We start from the raw sequence: 16413 nt of genomic DNA, 5'->3' as shown, positions 1-16413 counted from the left end.
GGGAACCTGGCTTTCCCCAGGTCGGGCTAGGAGTTTGCTTGCTAAGTCAAATGAGCAAGTTCAAGAAACTATGGCTCCTGTTCCCAGCATCACTGAAACCCACTTGTGGAGGAGAAATACCGCGAGAAACGAAAGGGAAAGGTGGCAGAAAGAGTAAAGGCAAATCTTCATCTGAGTTTTTCTTTTCTTTTCATTTAATTTCAAAATGAATACTCTGCTGACTCTGACACCAGGAGCCTGAGACCCTGGCCACAAGCTCAGTCAATACTTTCCTCACTTTCAAAAGCAACCCCTCCATAAGTGAAAAAGAAAGGAGGATGGTGGGAGAGTGGAGATATGGTCATCATCATCAGTCATTCAACCAGTCTCATCCCTGGCTCACTCGAGTGTCTGGCTCTCCATTTGCTGGGCTTTCAGATGGAAAAGTTGGATGTGAATAATCCCATACTCTCTCAGCCTACAGTTTGCTAATTCACAGGGACCCAGCTTTTAGTCATTTTTTTTTTCTTTGGAATAGGCAAAGTATGCAGGGTTTTTTTGTTTGTTTGTTGTTTGAATTCCACCCAGAAAGGTACTGGTTGTGAGGAGAGCAGGTCTGGTCCCAATTGAGAAGGGAAGTGAGGGGGGAAGGATATTTTACCACCCAACAGTAGTTGGAATAGCGCTCACTGCCTGAGAACCAGGGTGCCTCCTGCCCTCCACCAGCCAGGGGAACTTTTGTAAGCTGTCCCTGTCAAAAGAAACTGCTGGAATCTGCACTATAAGCTGATTTCCAAAGCAACTTTGTTTCTAAATGTCCAGAAGAAAAGTGAGAGAGAAAGTTAACAATAGGGTGTGGATGTATGCAGGCATCTGGGACCCGTTTGCATTTCACATGTTTTCTTACTTCTCACCTTTTTCCTGTTGTGGGGCAAACATATCAGAAATAGTGAAGTTTTACCTTTTCTTCTGGGACAACGACAATCTCACCAACGGAAACATGTTAAGTTAAAAATTATCAAATCTATTATCATGTCAATTGCTTCAAAATCAAAGAAAAGGGACCAGACCAATCATAGCAGTAAAATCTTATTTTCAGGTAATAATTCTGGAGACACATACACATGGTGTCTTTCTAAGAATTTATAAAGAAACTGTAACATTTTTCTTCTTTTCCTACAACTTACAAGTTCACAAGGTCCCAGAGTAATCAGAGCATGGGTGCTGAAGTGAAAATAAAATAGAAATGGTATAATGATTCTTTTTAAAAGACTTAACTGTTAGGTCTCCTTTCCCAGAACCTTACATTAACATATAGAAGCGGGTGAGCATTGACCTGCCCACCTTTAGTTAGTTCATAAAGGTACCAGGAAGTTGAGGTGTTCCTCCTGCTGGGACCCTCTGAAAAGCTGGCCAGTCAGTCAATGGACAAGACAATTTGGCTCACATCTGTAATCCGAGCTACTTAGAAGGCTGATATCTCAGGATCACAGTTCAAAGCCTGCCTGGGCAGGAAAGGCCAAGAGACTCTTATCTCCAATTAAGCACCCCACCACCAAAAAAAAAAAAAAAAAAAAAAAAGCTAGAAATGCAGCTGTAGCTTAGGTGGTAGAGTGCTAGCCTTGAGCAAAAAAAGCTCAGGGACAGCACCCAGGGCCTGAGTCCAAGCCCTGGAATTGGCACAAATAAATAGTCAACCCCGGGGGATGGATGCTTCTTTTTCCTATTGTGGAGTGGGAGGTGAGGGTGGGGAAGGGGAGGCTGGAGGAGCTGTTGAGAGCTGGGAGTGGCTTTACAGTTACAAGTTTAGAAATTTACATGGAAGGTTCATTTCCTCAGGAAAATCAGAAAGAACTATAGAGATGCCCACAGCTGCAGCTGGCAGACTTCCCAAGCCCCTGCCATGCATTTGTTGGGAATTTTAACCTAAAATCCTTTTTTCCTACTCAGTCCCAAAATGAGATGGGTGTTTATAAGGAATTCAAAGCCACTAAACAGAAACAAACTATGTTGGGAAATCACAGAAATGTAACTTTGAAATGAGTATTTGATTCTGTGTTTGTTTGTTTTTTCCCAGACCATTGCAGTTTGAAGACTTGCTCTCCTTCTGTTGGCGGGTTTTTATTTAGATGGAAGGAAGGTGGGAAGAATGAAAAATTAGGAAGCCTTGGAGAAAAGACTTCCTGAGGTCCCATTTTCTATAGATGGTCAGGATTCCATTTCCTTGGTTAATGTGGCTTCCAGATTTTAGTTGTCATTTATCTCTGCCCATATTCCTTATTTTTTCATTATATGTCCTCTTTCCTCTTACTATTATTTGGATTTAACAGATTAAAGAGTTGGAAAGGAGAGAAAATTTGGGAAGGTTTCAAAGAAAAAAATCCCCGTAAGTTTGCTATTTATTGTATGCTTTGAGGGGGTCAGGACAGATGGTTGGGTAGTGTAATATTATTTTTCTTTAGCCCAAAATAGGTAGGTAGTGAGAACAATTCCTTCCCCTTCCCTCGAAAAGGGATTTCACACACACACACACACACACACACACACACACACACACACACACACACACCAGCACTTTCCTTCCCTTTCCTCTGCACCTATACAGAGCAAAGGTTGTTAAACAGTTTTAGAAGTGGAGGACCTTAGGAAACAGTTACTAGTCAATATTTCTGCCAAGCGCAACAGAAGATGACATCAATTATGAAATAAATGTAAGGGCTGATTCCGGCCCTTCTTAAAGAACATGATTCTGATTCGGAGCGGAGAAGCTGGTTTTGTGACCGCGCTAAGGAGCTGACCATAGATAGAGTCTATTCAAGACAACGGAGAAACAAAATTAAACTGTGTTTTAAAAAAATGTGTGCACTCGATTATCATTTTTTATTCCAAATGAGCACGAAACTACTACATGGACCGAAAATCTTGCTTTACTATTTACTCTTGATTTCTTAAAATGCCAGCAAATGTTCGTACACACGTGCCCACGGATAACGGAATTCTAGACAGGAAGGGGAGCGCTGAGCCCGGCGCGGCCGCGGACGACGAAACCCAGCGGAGACTGAAACGCGCGTCCCCGGGCTCGGAAGCGGCCCGGGGGTCAGGACCGCCGCCCTCCGCGGCCCAGAGGTCAGCCCCGGCCCCATCCGGAGGACCGACGCCGGCACTGCGGAGGCGGTCGGGAGCAGGACTTACCCAGTGGTTTGATGGTGTTCTCCGCCGCCTCCTTCTCCTTAGAGCCGCCGCTGGACATGAGCGCGGCGATGGAGAACGCGTTGGCCCTGGAGGAGAGCTGGGGCTTGGGCGACGCCGTGAGCTCCATGGCACTGAGCGCGCGGTGCTGGTCGGACACGGAGCCTGCCGGGCCGCGTCCGCCCTCCCCACGGGAGACCCAAGCACGCGACGCGACGCAGAGAGCTCGGGCGCAGGCACTGCAGCTCCGACGGCCCGAGCTCCGTGCGAGCCTCCACTCCCCGGCCTCACTTCGCACCCAAGAGGAATTAACTGGGCGCAGCAGGAGAGGGCTGCGGAAGGTACGTGGGCACCGGGTGCGCCACGGGGCCCGTGGCTGCCCGCAGCGGGGGCGGGCACCAGCTGCGCCCCGCCAGGGCTCGCCGCACCCCGGGTTCTTACTCCTCCTCTTGCTGGCACCAGCTGACCGGACTGCCCCGGGTGGCGACCAGCCTAGTGGCGCTGCCAGGGAGAGGGCACCAAGGCCCGATCTCGGCGTGCGCAGAGGTCGAAGCGCGACGGCCACTGCGACGGGCGCCTCACAGCCCTCGTCTTAATTCGCCGGCGCCGGCGGCGCGCAGCCACTCAGCGGCGTCCCACGTCACCGCTTCCGGGCTGCCGCCCGGACTGAGGCGGGGACCGGGCTAGGGGCGGGACAGGGGCGGGACTGGGGACCGGGCTGGGGACCGGGGCGGGGCTGCGGGGGGGCTGGGGCGCGGCGGCGCCCGCGTGGCTGAGAGCGGGTCGCGGATCTCAGTCGGGGCCGCCACCTCGGGGCGCGGGAACCGCTGCTGACACCCGCCCGACCCCGCCGCCCGGACCCCGCTGCCCCGGCCCCGCCGTCCCGGGCCCGCGCAGTCTGCAGGGCTCTGGAGTCGCTGGTCTTGGAATTCGGGCCAGGCGCGGCTCGGGAAGAAGCGCCCCGTCCCTCTCACTTCTTTTATTCTTCCCATCACCAATTTCCAAAAGTTAGGGAGCGACCACCGGGCGCAAGGCTGCCCGCGGAGCTAGTTCCACAAGAGGCCCCATCCGATGGTCCCTTATTCTGTCTCCCAGGCAGAGCCTGGGGAGACACAGACTTGCATAGGGGCGCTGCGTGTATGGGGTGTGCTTGCAGACTGCAGTTCCTGTTCCCAGAGGGTCACTGGGAAGTGGGGGGGGGGGGGGAAGGCGTCCCCAGAAAGGCCCGGGCCAGGGCGGACAGCCCCGCGGGGACCACGCAACGTGCAGTGGGCCTGCGGGAGCTACGGGTCCCGGACTTAGCGGATCCCGGACCTTCAGCCTTTGCAAACTGGGCAGCAACCAGGACTTCCCACGGTCGGGGGGTGGAGGGTGGGTGGCGGAGGTCCTGTTGGCCTTGCTCGGTCCGAATAACTCGAATTCTCCGAATTCGCAGGGTAATCCGCTTCACTGGGAGCCGTGTAAACTCAGGCTGACACACACACTCAAGCCACACATGTAAATATTTGTTCTCCAAACCAAGCCAGTAGGTCTGGCGATTAGGAGCCTCTTGGTAGGTCTAAAAAAAAAAAAAAAAGAAGAAGAAAAATGAAAGGAAGAAGGAAAAAAAAAAGGGAAGGGAAGGAGGAAGGAAGGAAGGAAAGAAGGAAGGAAGGAAGGAAGGCCTCTGAAATCAAGTTAGGGGTGAGGGAAGCGACAAAGTGACTGAGAGCCAAAATAGCTGTTGAGGATATTAATGTAAGCAAAATGAGGCTTTGTGTGAGTTCTGATTGAAGCCTACCTTAAGCATCTTGTATCAAGACTTTCCAACAAGGTCTTGCATGAATGCAATTCAAACACATCAGGGTATTCTAACATGGCTACCCAAGTGCTAAGTACTGATGTGTCAATGTTTGGGGAGATTCCTCTTTATAGAAGTATAGAGGCGTTGCTGGAAGCGTCTATACACAGTGGTTAAGCTCATCTCCACTTGCTATTTAAAAATAAGTTTTATTGTATGAAATAATGGGTTTTCTTTTAACAACTTCAGTCCATTTGCTTTTAAGAGAGAAAAGCCAGGACCAGATTTGGAGTGGCTCTCTCCTCTCCATTCCATGCTCCATTTCAGATCCATTCCTACCCCAGGCTCTGTCCTGATGGTACCCTGGCCCTGCAGCTGTGGTCGGCTGACCACTGGAAGTCCACAGCAGAGCTAACTTGAGCTGAGAGTCTCTTTCTGACCTTCATACTCACCTGTGGTTAAGAATAGAACGTTAACACAAAGTGTACTCATTACCTTACATATGCAACTGTAACCCCTCTCTACATCACCTTGACAATAAAATTAAATTACAAAAAAAAAATAGAAGCTTAACCTGGGCACATCTAAAGATCCTAGTCATGAATCTTTTGCTGGTTTTGGACAAGCCAGACCCAATCTCATCCCTTTAGTTAATATCCCCACCCCCTACTCCATGATCCTCTCCACCTTCCACATACATTGTCTCAGGATGACATTTTGTTTCCTGCAAATATGGGCCACACACTGTTTCTCCAACCTCAGATGCTTAAACTTTGTCAAGAAATATTTTCCTTGAAGAAGTGGGTAAGTCTCAGTGGAAGGGAGGTAAAACTTTCAATAGAATGTCATAGACTTGGTTCACTTGTTTTAATGTTCACAAACTAGTGGTGGAATTAGACTTCAATTTTTTTAAAGCTGTTTTACATGGGAGAGGGAACAACATGTCATTTCTTAATTAGCTTAATGGTTCAGACTGGAATGAGGGGAAATCTTCAGAAAAAAAATAGAGGAGTAAGGAGAAAACTAGACTGTCACAAGTCAAGTTCCTCTTCCTCCACAAATGTCCACACCACAGCCTTGGCCCTGCTCCTGGGCTTCCGTGGTCAAGAAATACTCATGCGCCCTATCAAAGGAACAGATGCCAGCAAAGAGGCCAGTGGCAAACCAGAGCAATGGAGAGGGCCTTAAAACAATTCTCAGAGCCTGAGGCCGAGCCCTTCGGGTGGCCCTGGGCTATGTGTCTTGCTGGTGTTGAAACCCTGGCAATAAAACATGTGCTACAAGCTAATTATCCGGGCCACACTGTCCCTCCTCTCAGATTTATTGCCATTGCAAATCAATGTGATGCTATAAAACACTGGGAATCAGTGCACTTGGCAGAGAGGTGCTCTCCAAGGGGGATTCAAAGCTTTCCTCCAAGCTCACAGTGTCCAGTTCCAAGGTCCCATCAAAACACCCGTGGGATTAACAGGTGATACCATACAGGGAGTGGAACTGAGTTATCACACTAACAAATTTCCTCTGCCCTGCTGAGCAGCCTGCACAGAGAACTAGAGAGCCCCTCCTAGAAATAACCTTGCACTGAAAGAAGGCTTTGAATCCTAACACCAGAACATAGTCTCCAGATTGTGAAGCCTTCCTAAACCTTCCAAAGCTTTAATTTTCTCATCTATATTAAGAGGGCCAATAATTCATTCCTACCAGTAGATTAAAAATAAAACATGCAGTTAGGGGCTGGTGGCTCATGCCTGTAATCCTGGCTACTTAGGAGGCTGAGATCACAATTTGAAGTCAGCCCAGGCAGGAAAGTTTGAGAAACTGGACTGTTATCTCCAATTAACCATGAAAAAAAAACTAGTGGAGGCGTGGCCCCTGTGGTAGAGTACCAGCCTTGAGCAGGAAATGTTTAAGGGATAGTGACCAGAGTCTGAGTTCAAGCGCCAGTACCAACAAACTAACGAATTAAAAACAAAGCAAGGACAAAAAGCGCAGGGAGCATAAGGTACCTAGTGAGTAAAACACCAACAGTTAATCCCTCCCCTAAATAAAACATAACGGTTTGAACTCTTGCAAACTCTCCATGGCTGAGACATAGGGCTTGCAAGCAGGCTTGGGGCTGCGATTGTTTTTGAATGTACGCTGGGAACAGAAGCCACGAGATGGTGTTGCACCTTTTAACTTTGGAGCCCAAGAATGTAAGATTGTTTTGACCACGGTTACGTGGAGAGCGCAGTGGCACTCCCCAGTTCTCAGTTGTGGTTTCCTGAAATCAGAAGTTCAGTCAACTCCCATCGCTAACACAGGATGGAATCAGTTCCCCTCTTTGGGTCAATGATAGCCCTCGCTAAACGAACCAAATACCACTGAACGAACCAAATACCTCTGAGCGAACTAAATACCACTGAACGAACCAAATACGCTGAGCGACCAAATACCACTTCTCTGCGGGAAGCAGGGCCGGTGCGGGGCAGGTTTCGCCGAGCGCGGGCAGGCACCCTGGTGACGGCCTTCGAGCAGTAACCGCCGCCCCGCCACGGGGGCTAGAGGTGCGCGCAGAGGGAGCCCCTCTTCTCAGCACGCTAGGAGCCGTACCCGAAGATGGCCAAGATCCCCGTCTCCACCCGACTCCCGTATTATTCTGATGACGCCTTAAAAAGCTACATTAAAGGGCATCTGTGCGTTTGAATCATAAATTCTGTCTCCAGAAGAGCAGAGGAAATTGTGCGAAGAGCCGCGGGGCCGTCCGGCGGCGGCTGGGCGCGTCCCCAGGGCGCCCAGGACCACAGCAGGGGCTAGGCAAGGCCGGGCACGCAGGGGCCCTGCGGGATCACAGCTACCGCGAGGGGTGGCTTGGAGCTTTTCCTGGTTCCCACGCACACTGTGGCTCCCGGAGAATCCGGAGAAGCCCGGAAGCCAGAAATGACCTGAAACTCCCAGGTGGCCTCGCCTTTTCTAAGGCCAAAGCCAAGAGCCAGCGCCGCAGGAGTTTGGCACCCACAGCACCGCCCCCACCCCCCCATCTTAACTGCATCTCGCGGTGCCACCGAGGGCAGGGATACTCTGGAGGCTGAAGGCCCGTCATCCATCTCTAGGGCCCATGTCCTCAGGAGGTGAAATACCAGTCCTTGGTGCCGCCTGGGGGCTTCCACACGGACTCTGCCACTACTGCTCTCTTCTCCATCATTTGTGGGGCAGTGGCCATGGCAAGTCCCTTCGCGGTTCATCCAACCTCTCCTCCTCGCCTTCCACTCCTGAGTATCTAAATTTTAGATATTTTTATACATCACAATTCTAAGAATACATTTTGACCTTAAAGGGATTACAATGTTTGCTTATTTTGTTTTGGTTATTGGGGGTTTTGATTATCTGAATTTTGAGTTGGTCTCTCCTTCTGGGTCTTTCAGGAAGGTTAAGGCTTTGGTGACAATAAACAACTGTGGCTTTTGCTCCTTGTATTGCCACTTGTGCTGGAAGCCACACGGAGGGAGGAGACGGGCAGATGACCTGCCCAGGTAGGTGCTTTGGTTGAAGTCTGGGTGAGGCCAGGAGGGTGAAGAGCCAGGCCTACCTGAACGACTCTGAGGGTGGTTTCTTAGGTGTTCGCAGCTCAAAAAACCCTAAAGAAGATGCCTCTGTAGAGGACCACCGGGGCTGTCTGGCTGTGCCTTCCCATTGCCTAGTAACGTAGAGCTGGTTTAAGGATGTCAACCATTTGAACTTCCAGCAGTTGTAAATTTCAGTGGATGACCCTTTCCAGTCAGGTCCTAGCTTCCCTTTCAGGAGCCAGAACCAGCTACCCATAGCCACACCTTTAGTGGGAAGTATAACAAAGCAAGGTGGGGAAAACCTGGCAAGAAGCAATCCTCTAAGAACATTGCTACTAACTAAAATCCCACATTGAATGAATCACTCCAGACACATGGGGCTCCTTTTGGTCCCAGCAATGGGTGAAATTCACCTGGGAAGGACCTGGATGGCAATTCCCAGAGATCAGCAGGCTTCAGACAATGTGAAGTGCTGGATTCCCCAGGGGAAGAAAAGTCTTATGCATCTAATGAAAACAAAAACCAAAAAATGAATGCAGAGTATTTGTTCCTACAGGAACATGACTTATTCTGGGCTCTGTACTGTACCAAGCTTGAGCAAGGGCAATTATTCATTTCAGATCAGGCAGTGGCTTGTAGAGAAGGGTAGAGTGTGGCCATTTTCTCATATGGCCCCTGTGCATCCAGGACTAAAAACTTAGTTTAGACATACCTTAAAAAAAAACATGGATAGGATGTGATGTTGACACCATAAGTGACACTGATCAAAATTCATGGTACTTATAAATTGATATGTTGAATTAAAACCCCTCTACAACTGCTTAAAGATAATAAAATAAAATTATTTTTAAATTTCATACAGAAAATATATCGTTAGAAAGGCCCTTGGGCTGGCCATAAGAGTTTGATGATGAATATACTTCAGAAAAAGAAACACCCGGGCCACCTGTACTATAGTCTTTAGCCTTTGCAGGGGAATGCTTAGGACTGGCACCAGGCTGTGTCACCTTTGCATTTTACATTTCATTTACATTTCTTGCACTTAGGACCTGAGAACCAGCCTTCACTAGGACGGTCAAATGGGTTGGGCTCAGAGCTCTGGGACTGGGGAAATCTCCACCGTGCAGAACAGAACCGAAGCTCTCTGAGGTTCACTGCTGTTGTGCTTTAAATGAATTCTCTAGGATGTCTGCAGACCACTCTCTCCCTGTGCCCTGGACTTGGTCTGTCCACTCACACTTTGAAGGGGTTTGTGTACATTTCAAGTTCTGGGTGCCAGGGTTTTTATGCATTCCAGAAAGTCCCTCTTGCATCCATCCATCCTTCCTTCCTTCCTCCCTCCCTCCTTCCCTTCCTTCCTTGAACTCAGGGCCTAGACATTCTCCCTGAGCTTTCTGGCCCTACACATTCCCCCCCCCCCCCACGCCACCTCCAGGCTAGCATTTTACCACTTGAGCCACAGCTCCACTTCTGGTTTTTTTTTTTTTTCTGGTTAATTGGAGATAAGATTCTCACGGACTTTCCTGTCCAGGCTGCCTTGGAACCACAATCCTCAGATCTCAGCCTCCTGAGTAGCTAGGATTATATGCATAAGTCAGTGGGGCCCAGCTGTATTTTCTGGATCCATGTGTAGTTTACAAACGATCCGTGTGTAGTTTACAAACGTGTGTGTGTATGTGTGCGTATGTGTCCGTTGTTTGACCACAGGGGCTGTGGCCGAGTGGGCATCAGTGACTGTGTCCAGCGTGCTCAGCCGCCAGAGCAGAAAGCCAGACTATAAGGTCTTCAGGGCCAGGCGAGCAGCGTTTGTGCTCACTGGATTGTTTCCTGGTCCCTCCCTGCCTGCTACCAAGGGCTAGGGGCTCTCAGTTCCCGCAGCCTGCTTAGAGCAGTGCTTCGCGCTGCTCCCGTGTTTGGAACCGGGTTTTCCAGAGCTGGAATGGGCTTTACCCTGGGCCGTGGGTTCTGCTCTGAGTCAGTTTGTCTAAGAGGGAGGGAGGGGAGGTGCCCCCAGCCTGAAATCAGGCCGAGGCTGTGTCTGTTGTGTGATTTGATTCCTGCAAGCTGGGTGCGGTCCGAGCTCCGGTTTGGCGCTGTGCTGGGCGGGCAGGCAGACGGCCGTCGCCAGCTTTCCAGGGCCCGGGCACCGGAGCCGGCCTCGGGCAAGACGTGGGTCTGGGAGCCGCCGACCCCTCCCTTATCCCACTCCACTCTCATCTGGGGCTCCCCTCCCCACCCCGCCCCCATCTCGGTGGGGTGCAGAGGCGGGGTGGGAGGGGATCTCTGTCTTCGAAAGACCTCCCGCAGGCCGACGTTGCTTCCACCGCGTGGGGGAGACCCAACCCGTTCCCCTCCGTGCCGCGCCCCGCTGCGCCCCGCCCCGAGACCCGCGATGCCCGGGGTTCGGCGGGTCCCTCTGGCCGGCGCGGCGGTGGCCCTGGCGGCGGCGGGGGCCAGCCTCTGGCTGCCCCGCCGGTTAATCAGGGCTATTATCAGACTCGGCTTGCCGGATGGCGCCGGCCGAGCTTTGCCCCCATTAAGACGGGGCAGAGTGGGGGCTGGGTCCCCGTCGCGGTGGCCGCGCGCGCCGCGGGTAGTGAGGAGTGAGGCTGGAGCGCGGGGTCTGGTGGCCGCGAGGGTCGAATCACCCGGCTCGCTCCGGGCTGACGTTTTTGTTCGATCTTTGCTTTATCCCTCTGTTCTCCATCTGAGGTTTCCTGGCTCGGAGCGGCGGGTGCAGACCCCCGGCTTTTCTGAACCTCAGTTTTCTCTCCTGAAGAAATGGGTCAGGGTGGCCGGGACGATGGGAGACGAGGATCTGAAATCTTGCACGGAGAACAACCCGCGCGCTGACACGGGGTTGCGACTACGTTCGCACTAGAATTCGGCCTTTCCAGGGTCCCCCTCCCCGTTTAGTTTTCTTTTAACTTAAAGGGGGACACGGGTTTAAGTGCTTCGAAGAAATTCGGTGGTTGGGCCCTGCTGTATTATTGATTTCACCAGAGCTGGCTGGGGACGCGTTTTACTTCTGGTGCCAGGTCCTGTGTGCCTCCGGGCGAGTCACTAGCTGTCTCTGTGCCCCGTTTGCTGTGGAGAGGAAGGGCACCAGCATTCACACCACTGACCGACCCTGTGTGCAGGAAATGGCAGCCTGCGTGTGGAAAGCTGGGCAGGCAGAAGCTGTTTAACTGACGGTTACTAGCAAAATGATCTTACAAACCCCAAACTTTACACTAAACGAAAAAGACAAAAAGAAGAACCACATCTCGCCACAAGCAGGCTGCTGTCTCTCGATCCTAAAGGGAGGGAGTTGCTACAAGGGGGGTTCCCAGGCTCAGGCTCAGGCTGGGGCTGCCCCATTCTTCAATGCCTTGTTGTCTGCCCATTTGAAGATAATAGACCAGCATTAAAATCAGACACCGTTATTATCACATGGTGGCAAAAAAAAAAAAAAAAGGCAACTACTCTTTTGAGCTCAAGCAGACACAGACTGTCAGCACAGTTTCTAATCAGCAAAGGGTAATTAGCAATGCAGAGCTAGTTACTAAAGTGACATTCTAAGTGGGGAATGTTTGTGAAAGATCTTTATGGTGGATGGGGCTGATGGGCACATAGCCCAACCCACAGCCTGCCAGGAGATCCAGAGGAAAAGAGGATAGGAAAGCCAGAGGTTCCTTGCCAGCCTGGGCAAGAAAGTCCTTGAGAATCTTCTCTCCACCAAAAAGCTGGAAGTGGAGCTGTGGCTCAAGTGACAGAGTGACACAGCTAAGGAATAATGCCCAGGCTCAGAGTTCAAGCCCTAGCATGCTCTTTCTTTCTTTCTTTCTCTCTCTCTCTCTCTTTCTCTCTCTCTCTCTCTTTCTCGCTCTCCCGCTCTCTCGCTCTCTTGCTCTCTCTCACACACACACAAATGTGCTTCAAGTTCTCAAATGTACCCGTGAACCACATGCAGCCCTTACCTGTACTATCTGATTTGATTTTTCCCATTTTACAGATGAGGAAACAAAGGCTCAGAGAGGTTGTGAAATTTGCTATAATCACACAGCTAATAGGGGATAAGATATTGGCTTGTGCTGTGTGCTGATTGGTCTTTTTCTCAACGTTCTTAAGGCTTGCCCAAATCTCCTTCCTCCATGGTATCCTCAGCCCACAGTGCCCTCTGCCACACCTCACCTGCACCCCTGTATTATTAGAAATGATTGTAGGAAGGGAAAGAAAGGGGAGGGTGTAAGCTATCACAATGAATGTATTCATTGGCTTATTATGTAACTGTACCCACTTTGCGCAACACCTTGCCAATAAAATTTAATTTTTTTAAAAAAAGAAACGATTGTAACCCACAGAGTCAGAAGGAAAGCCATCAACCAACTCAGGACTTCTCTGATTCTAGAAGACACCAAAGGGGCAGAGGTGACAGGAACAGCAGGATCTAAGGCCTTGACTGACCAGCTCCACTTCCTAGCAGCCCCTAGTCTTTGAACCCCATCTGTAAAATGATCCTGTCCTTCCCATATCACTTATGTGCTAGTGGAACTCTCATTTGGTGGGACTTAATGTATGTGAAAGTCCATGGAGGCATCTCAAACTAAATTTTTTAAGATAAATTTTATAAGTTTTACATGATAATACTCTGCCAATTGAATCACATTAAAAGTTTATTAGAAATGATTATTATTTCTTTTAAACATCCTGCTAAAACAATACCCATTTCTTCAGTCGGGGATGAACCCCTTCCCCATTCATTTCTTTTTCTAAGCAGGGTCTTTTGATTTCACCTGGCTGGCCCCAGAGCCACCTCCCAGGTAATGGGGATCACAACGTGCAGTGCATGCCACCATAGCTCAGACAGTAGATTTTCAAAAGTGGCTCAAGACCTTCTTGAATCTGAAGCCCCTAAGATATTTGTCTATTTATTGGCTGTAGAGCCACTGGATTGTGAGCTCTTGGGTTAGAGTGGGGGGAAGGGGAGGGAGTAGGAGCAAATGAGCATTTGAGGGGAACACCTCTGGAGGCTGCTAACTCCTGGGCTTTAGTCTTCCAGCTTAACTTTGTATTTGAAAAAAAAGAGAGAAGAAGAAAAGAAACTGGAAAAAAAAGAGAGAGAAAGGAGAACTTCCCACCATCTCCTCTGTTGATGAGTTACAAAGTCCCACTTGAGCTTCCCACCACAGCCTTTGCCCCAAAGGGAGACTTCTGGATCTGATGTATCTGTTATGTTTCAAGGGGGATACTGGAAGAGACTGGCTCCATGTGACTGGAGAAAAGACCCCCCTCCCCCCAGAACTGATAGAGAGGACAAGCCTTCGTGTAGATTTATTGACCCAAGAGGAGTCCAGAGCAGAGATATCACAGTATGCCAGGGTGCCCCCCCCCCCCAACCAACCAACCAAAAAAAAAAAAAAAAAGGCCAATAGGGTCATTAAACTCCATTAAATGCATTAAACAACAGGGTCTTTATATCTCCCTCCCACCTTGTGGGGGACAGAATTTAATGTTGGGCCAGGAAGTGACATGTCGAAATTCATACTGTAGATCTAGTTTTGAACCCTGACTTGGAATTAATGCTTGACCCCTTCCGTAGGAAGCCCCTTTGTATCTACTTTTGGCTGCCTAACTGTGCCTCACTGTGTCTGGGTTACAGAGTAGTGATCTTTGAGTTTATGAGGTTGACAAGTAGGGGAGGAGGATGGGCAACATTCCAAGTGATCAGCTAAATGCCAAGTACCATCTTTGAAATAGAAATTTCAAGGAAGGAGAGTAAGTTGAGATAATCCATTAATCAGTTAGGACTCTCTATTTGGAAGCATGTGAAATTCCTGCCAATCTATTTCAAATAAGGGGAGATTTTTGGCTCATTCCCCTTAGATAGTTTAGGGACCAATGCCCTAAAGAAAACCACCCCATGCTTTCCTGGGTATTGGTGCTACTTTTAGGTTGATTTTCCTATGGGGTCATAAGACAGTTTGAAAGAAAACCTTCCATTCTTGACTCCAGGCTCACCATAATGCAGAATGATTGACCTCCTTACAGCTTAAAAGGCCAAGAATAAAAGAGAACTGAAAATGCAAGCCCCTTAGACCTCTTAGAATAAGTTATGTGGATCTGTTAAGTACAGAGCCTGGCTCTCTTAAAAGGGAGATAACCACATTAACTACTGCTTTGGAAAGAGGATTCCTGAGGCCAATTACAAGTCTCATTGAACATTAGTGATTTTACACCAGTAAAAATAACCACCTCAGACCCTTCAAGGGGGTGTTGTTTGAAAACAAAAACCAAATGAATTTGGAATCTGTTTACATTTCAAAGATAAGTAGCAAACTGTAGTAAAGAGTGTCAGGCTCGAGACAGAAACCCAGATTGCTCCTTTGGCCTGTCTTCCAGGCCTGTGTGTGTGTGTGTGTGTGTGTGTGTGTGTGTGTGTGTGTATACACACATACATATATACATTCATACATATACATACATTCACATATATACATACATATATGTGCATTCATACATATACATACATACACACACACATATATATATGTTCACAACACTTTTGAAAGGTACAAATAAAATAATTGATATAAAATTCCCCTTTCAAAAATAATAAAATTTAACAAAAGGTATTTTGGAAGATTGAAGTAGGCAGATAGAGACTTTAACAACACAGATATATGAGTATTTTAACGTGAAATCATGAGTGCCTCATTTAGATTTTCTTGGGAGAAAAAAGTTATATATCATGTAAGAAGGAGACTGATCTTTCTCAGTTGAACATAAATTCTGGGGTGACCAGACTCCAAGAGAGTCTCAATAAACCCAGTTCCTGGTATGACACCCTCCCATAACTCTCGCCTTCCTCTGCTGAACAGCTTTAGTATGATTGACCAAGTGGACATATAGAGATGATATAACCTTTATAAGATTAGATCATAAAATGCTACCTTCTCTCCCCTTCTGCCTCTTTGTCTGTTTCTCTCTGTAACTTTCGCCTTCTCCCTTTCTTTCTTTCTGTCTATCTTACTGCCTCTTTCTCTGTGTCTCTATATCTTTTTCTGTCTCTCTGACTCTTTGTCTCTGTCTCTGTCTCTGTCTCTCTCTCTCTCTGGCCCTCTGTCTTTCTCAGATGTGTGTGTGCGTGCGCATGCATGCACACCCCCCTCCCCTTGTTCTACACTTCTGTGTAGAAGTAGAAGTTCAGGGATCTAGACACTGTTGTCCCCTTCCAAAGGCCGAGCTGACAAGCTCAACTTCCAGCACAAGTCAAGCTTTGAGATGATGTCAATCTTTTCAGTCAGTTCAATGGCAACTTTACAAGCAATTCCAAGCTGTTCCCATCCAAGCAAACTGCTCTTGAAATTATAATCCTGACACTTGATCACAGTATTGTAAATGTTTATTATATCAAGTTGCTGAGTTTAGAATGGTCTGTTATTTACCAATCAATTACTTTAATAGGCTTTCTAATAGTTTTTCTCAGAAAATGACAGATATATGATGAATTTTTGTTTGGTCGGTTGTAGGGCTTGAACTTAGGGCCAAGGCACTGTCCCTGAGCTCTTTTGCTCACAACTAGCACTCTACCACTTTGAACCACAGTGCCACTTTTTTTTGGGGGGGGGCAGTCCTGGGGCTTGGACTCAGGGCCTGAGCACTGTCCCTGGCTTCTTTTTGCTCAAGGATAGCACTTTGCCACTTGAACCACAGCGCCACTTCTGGCCATTTTCTGTATATGTGGTGCTGGGGAATTGAACCCAGGGCCTCATGTATACGAGGCAAACACTCTTGCCACTAGGCCATATCCCCAGCCCCATAGTGCCACTTTTTGAGTGGTAAATTGGAAGTAAGAGCCTTACAGGGACTCTTCTGTCCAGGCTGACTTCAAACTGTGGTCCTCAGATCTCAGTCTCCTGAGTAGCTGGATTACAGGCA

At 48.7% G+C, this 16413-nt stretch overlaps 1 protein-coding gene across 1 annotated transcript in view; it reads right to left on the bottom strand.

Moving 5' to 3' along the window:
• The window catches only part of Tbx20 (T-box transcription factor 20), a 40942-nt gene extending 37629 nt beyond the window's left edge, over positions 1-3313 (bottom strand). The window contains exon 1 of the mRNA XM_048337793.1: positions 3172-3313. Coding sequence (XP_048193750.1) covers positions 3172-3298 — 127 coding nt within the window. The 5' untranslated portion in view covers positions 3299-3313. The remainder of the gene's footprint in view (positions 1-3171) is intronic.
• Between the last annotated feature and the right edge of the window lie 13100 nt (positions 3314-16413).

This window comes from Perognathus longimembris, chromosome 2, assembly GCF_023159225.1.
Source record: "Perognathus longimembris pacificus isolate PPM17 chromosome 2, ASM2315922v1, whole genome shotgun sequence".
Lineage (NCBI taxonomy): Eukaryota > Metazoa > Chordata > Mammalia > Rodentia > Heteromyidae > Perognathus > Perognathus longimembris.
Note: the sequence above shows the minus strand (reverse complement) of the source record. Positions and strands in the feature narration are given on the sequence as shown.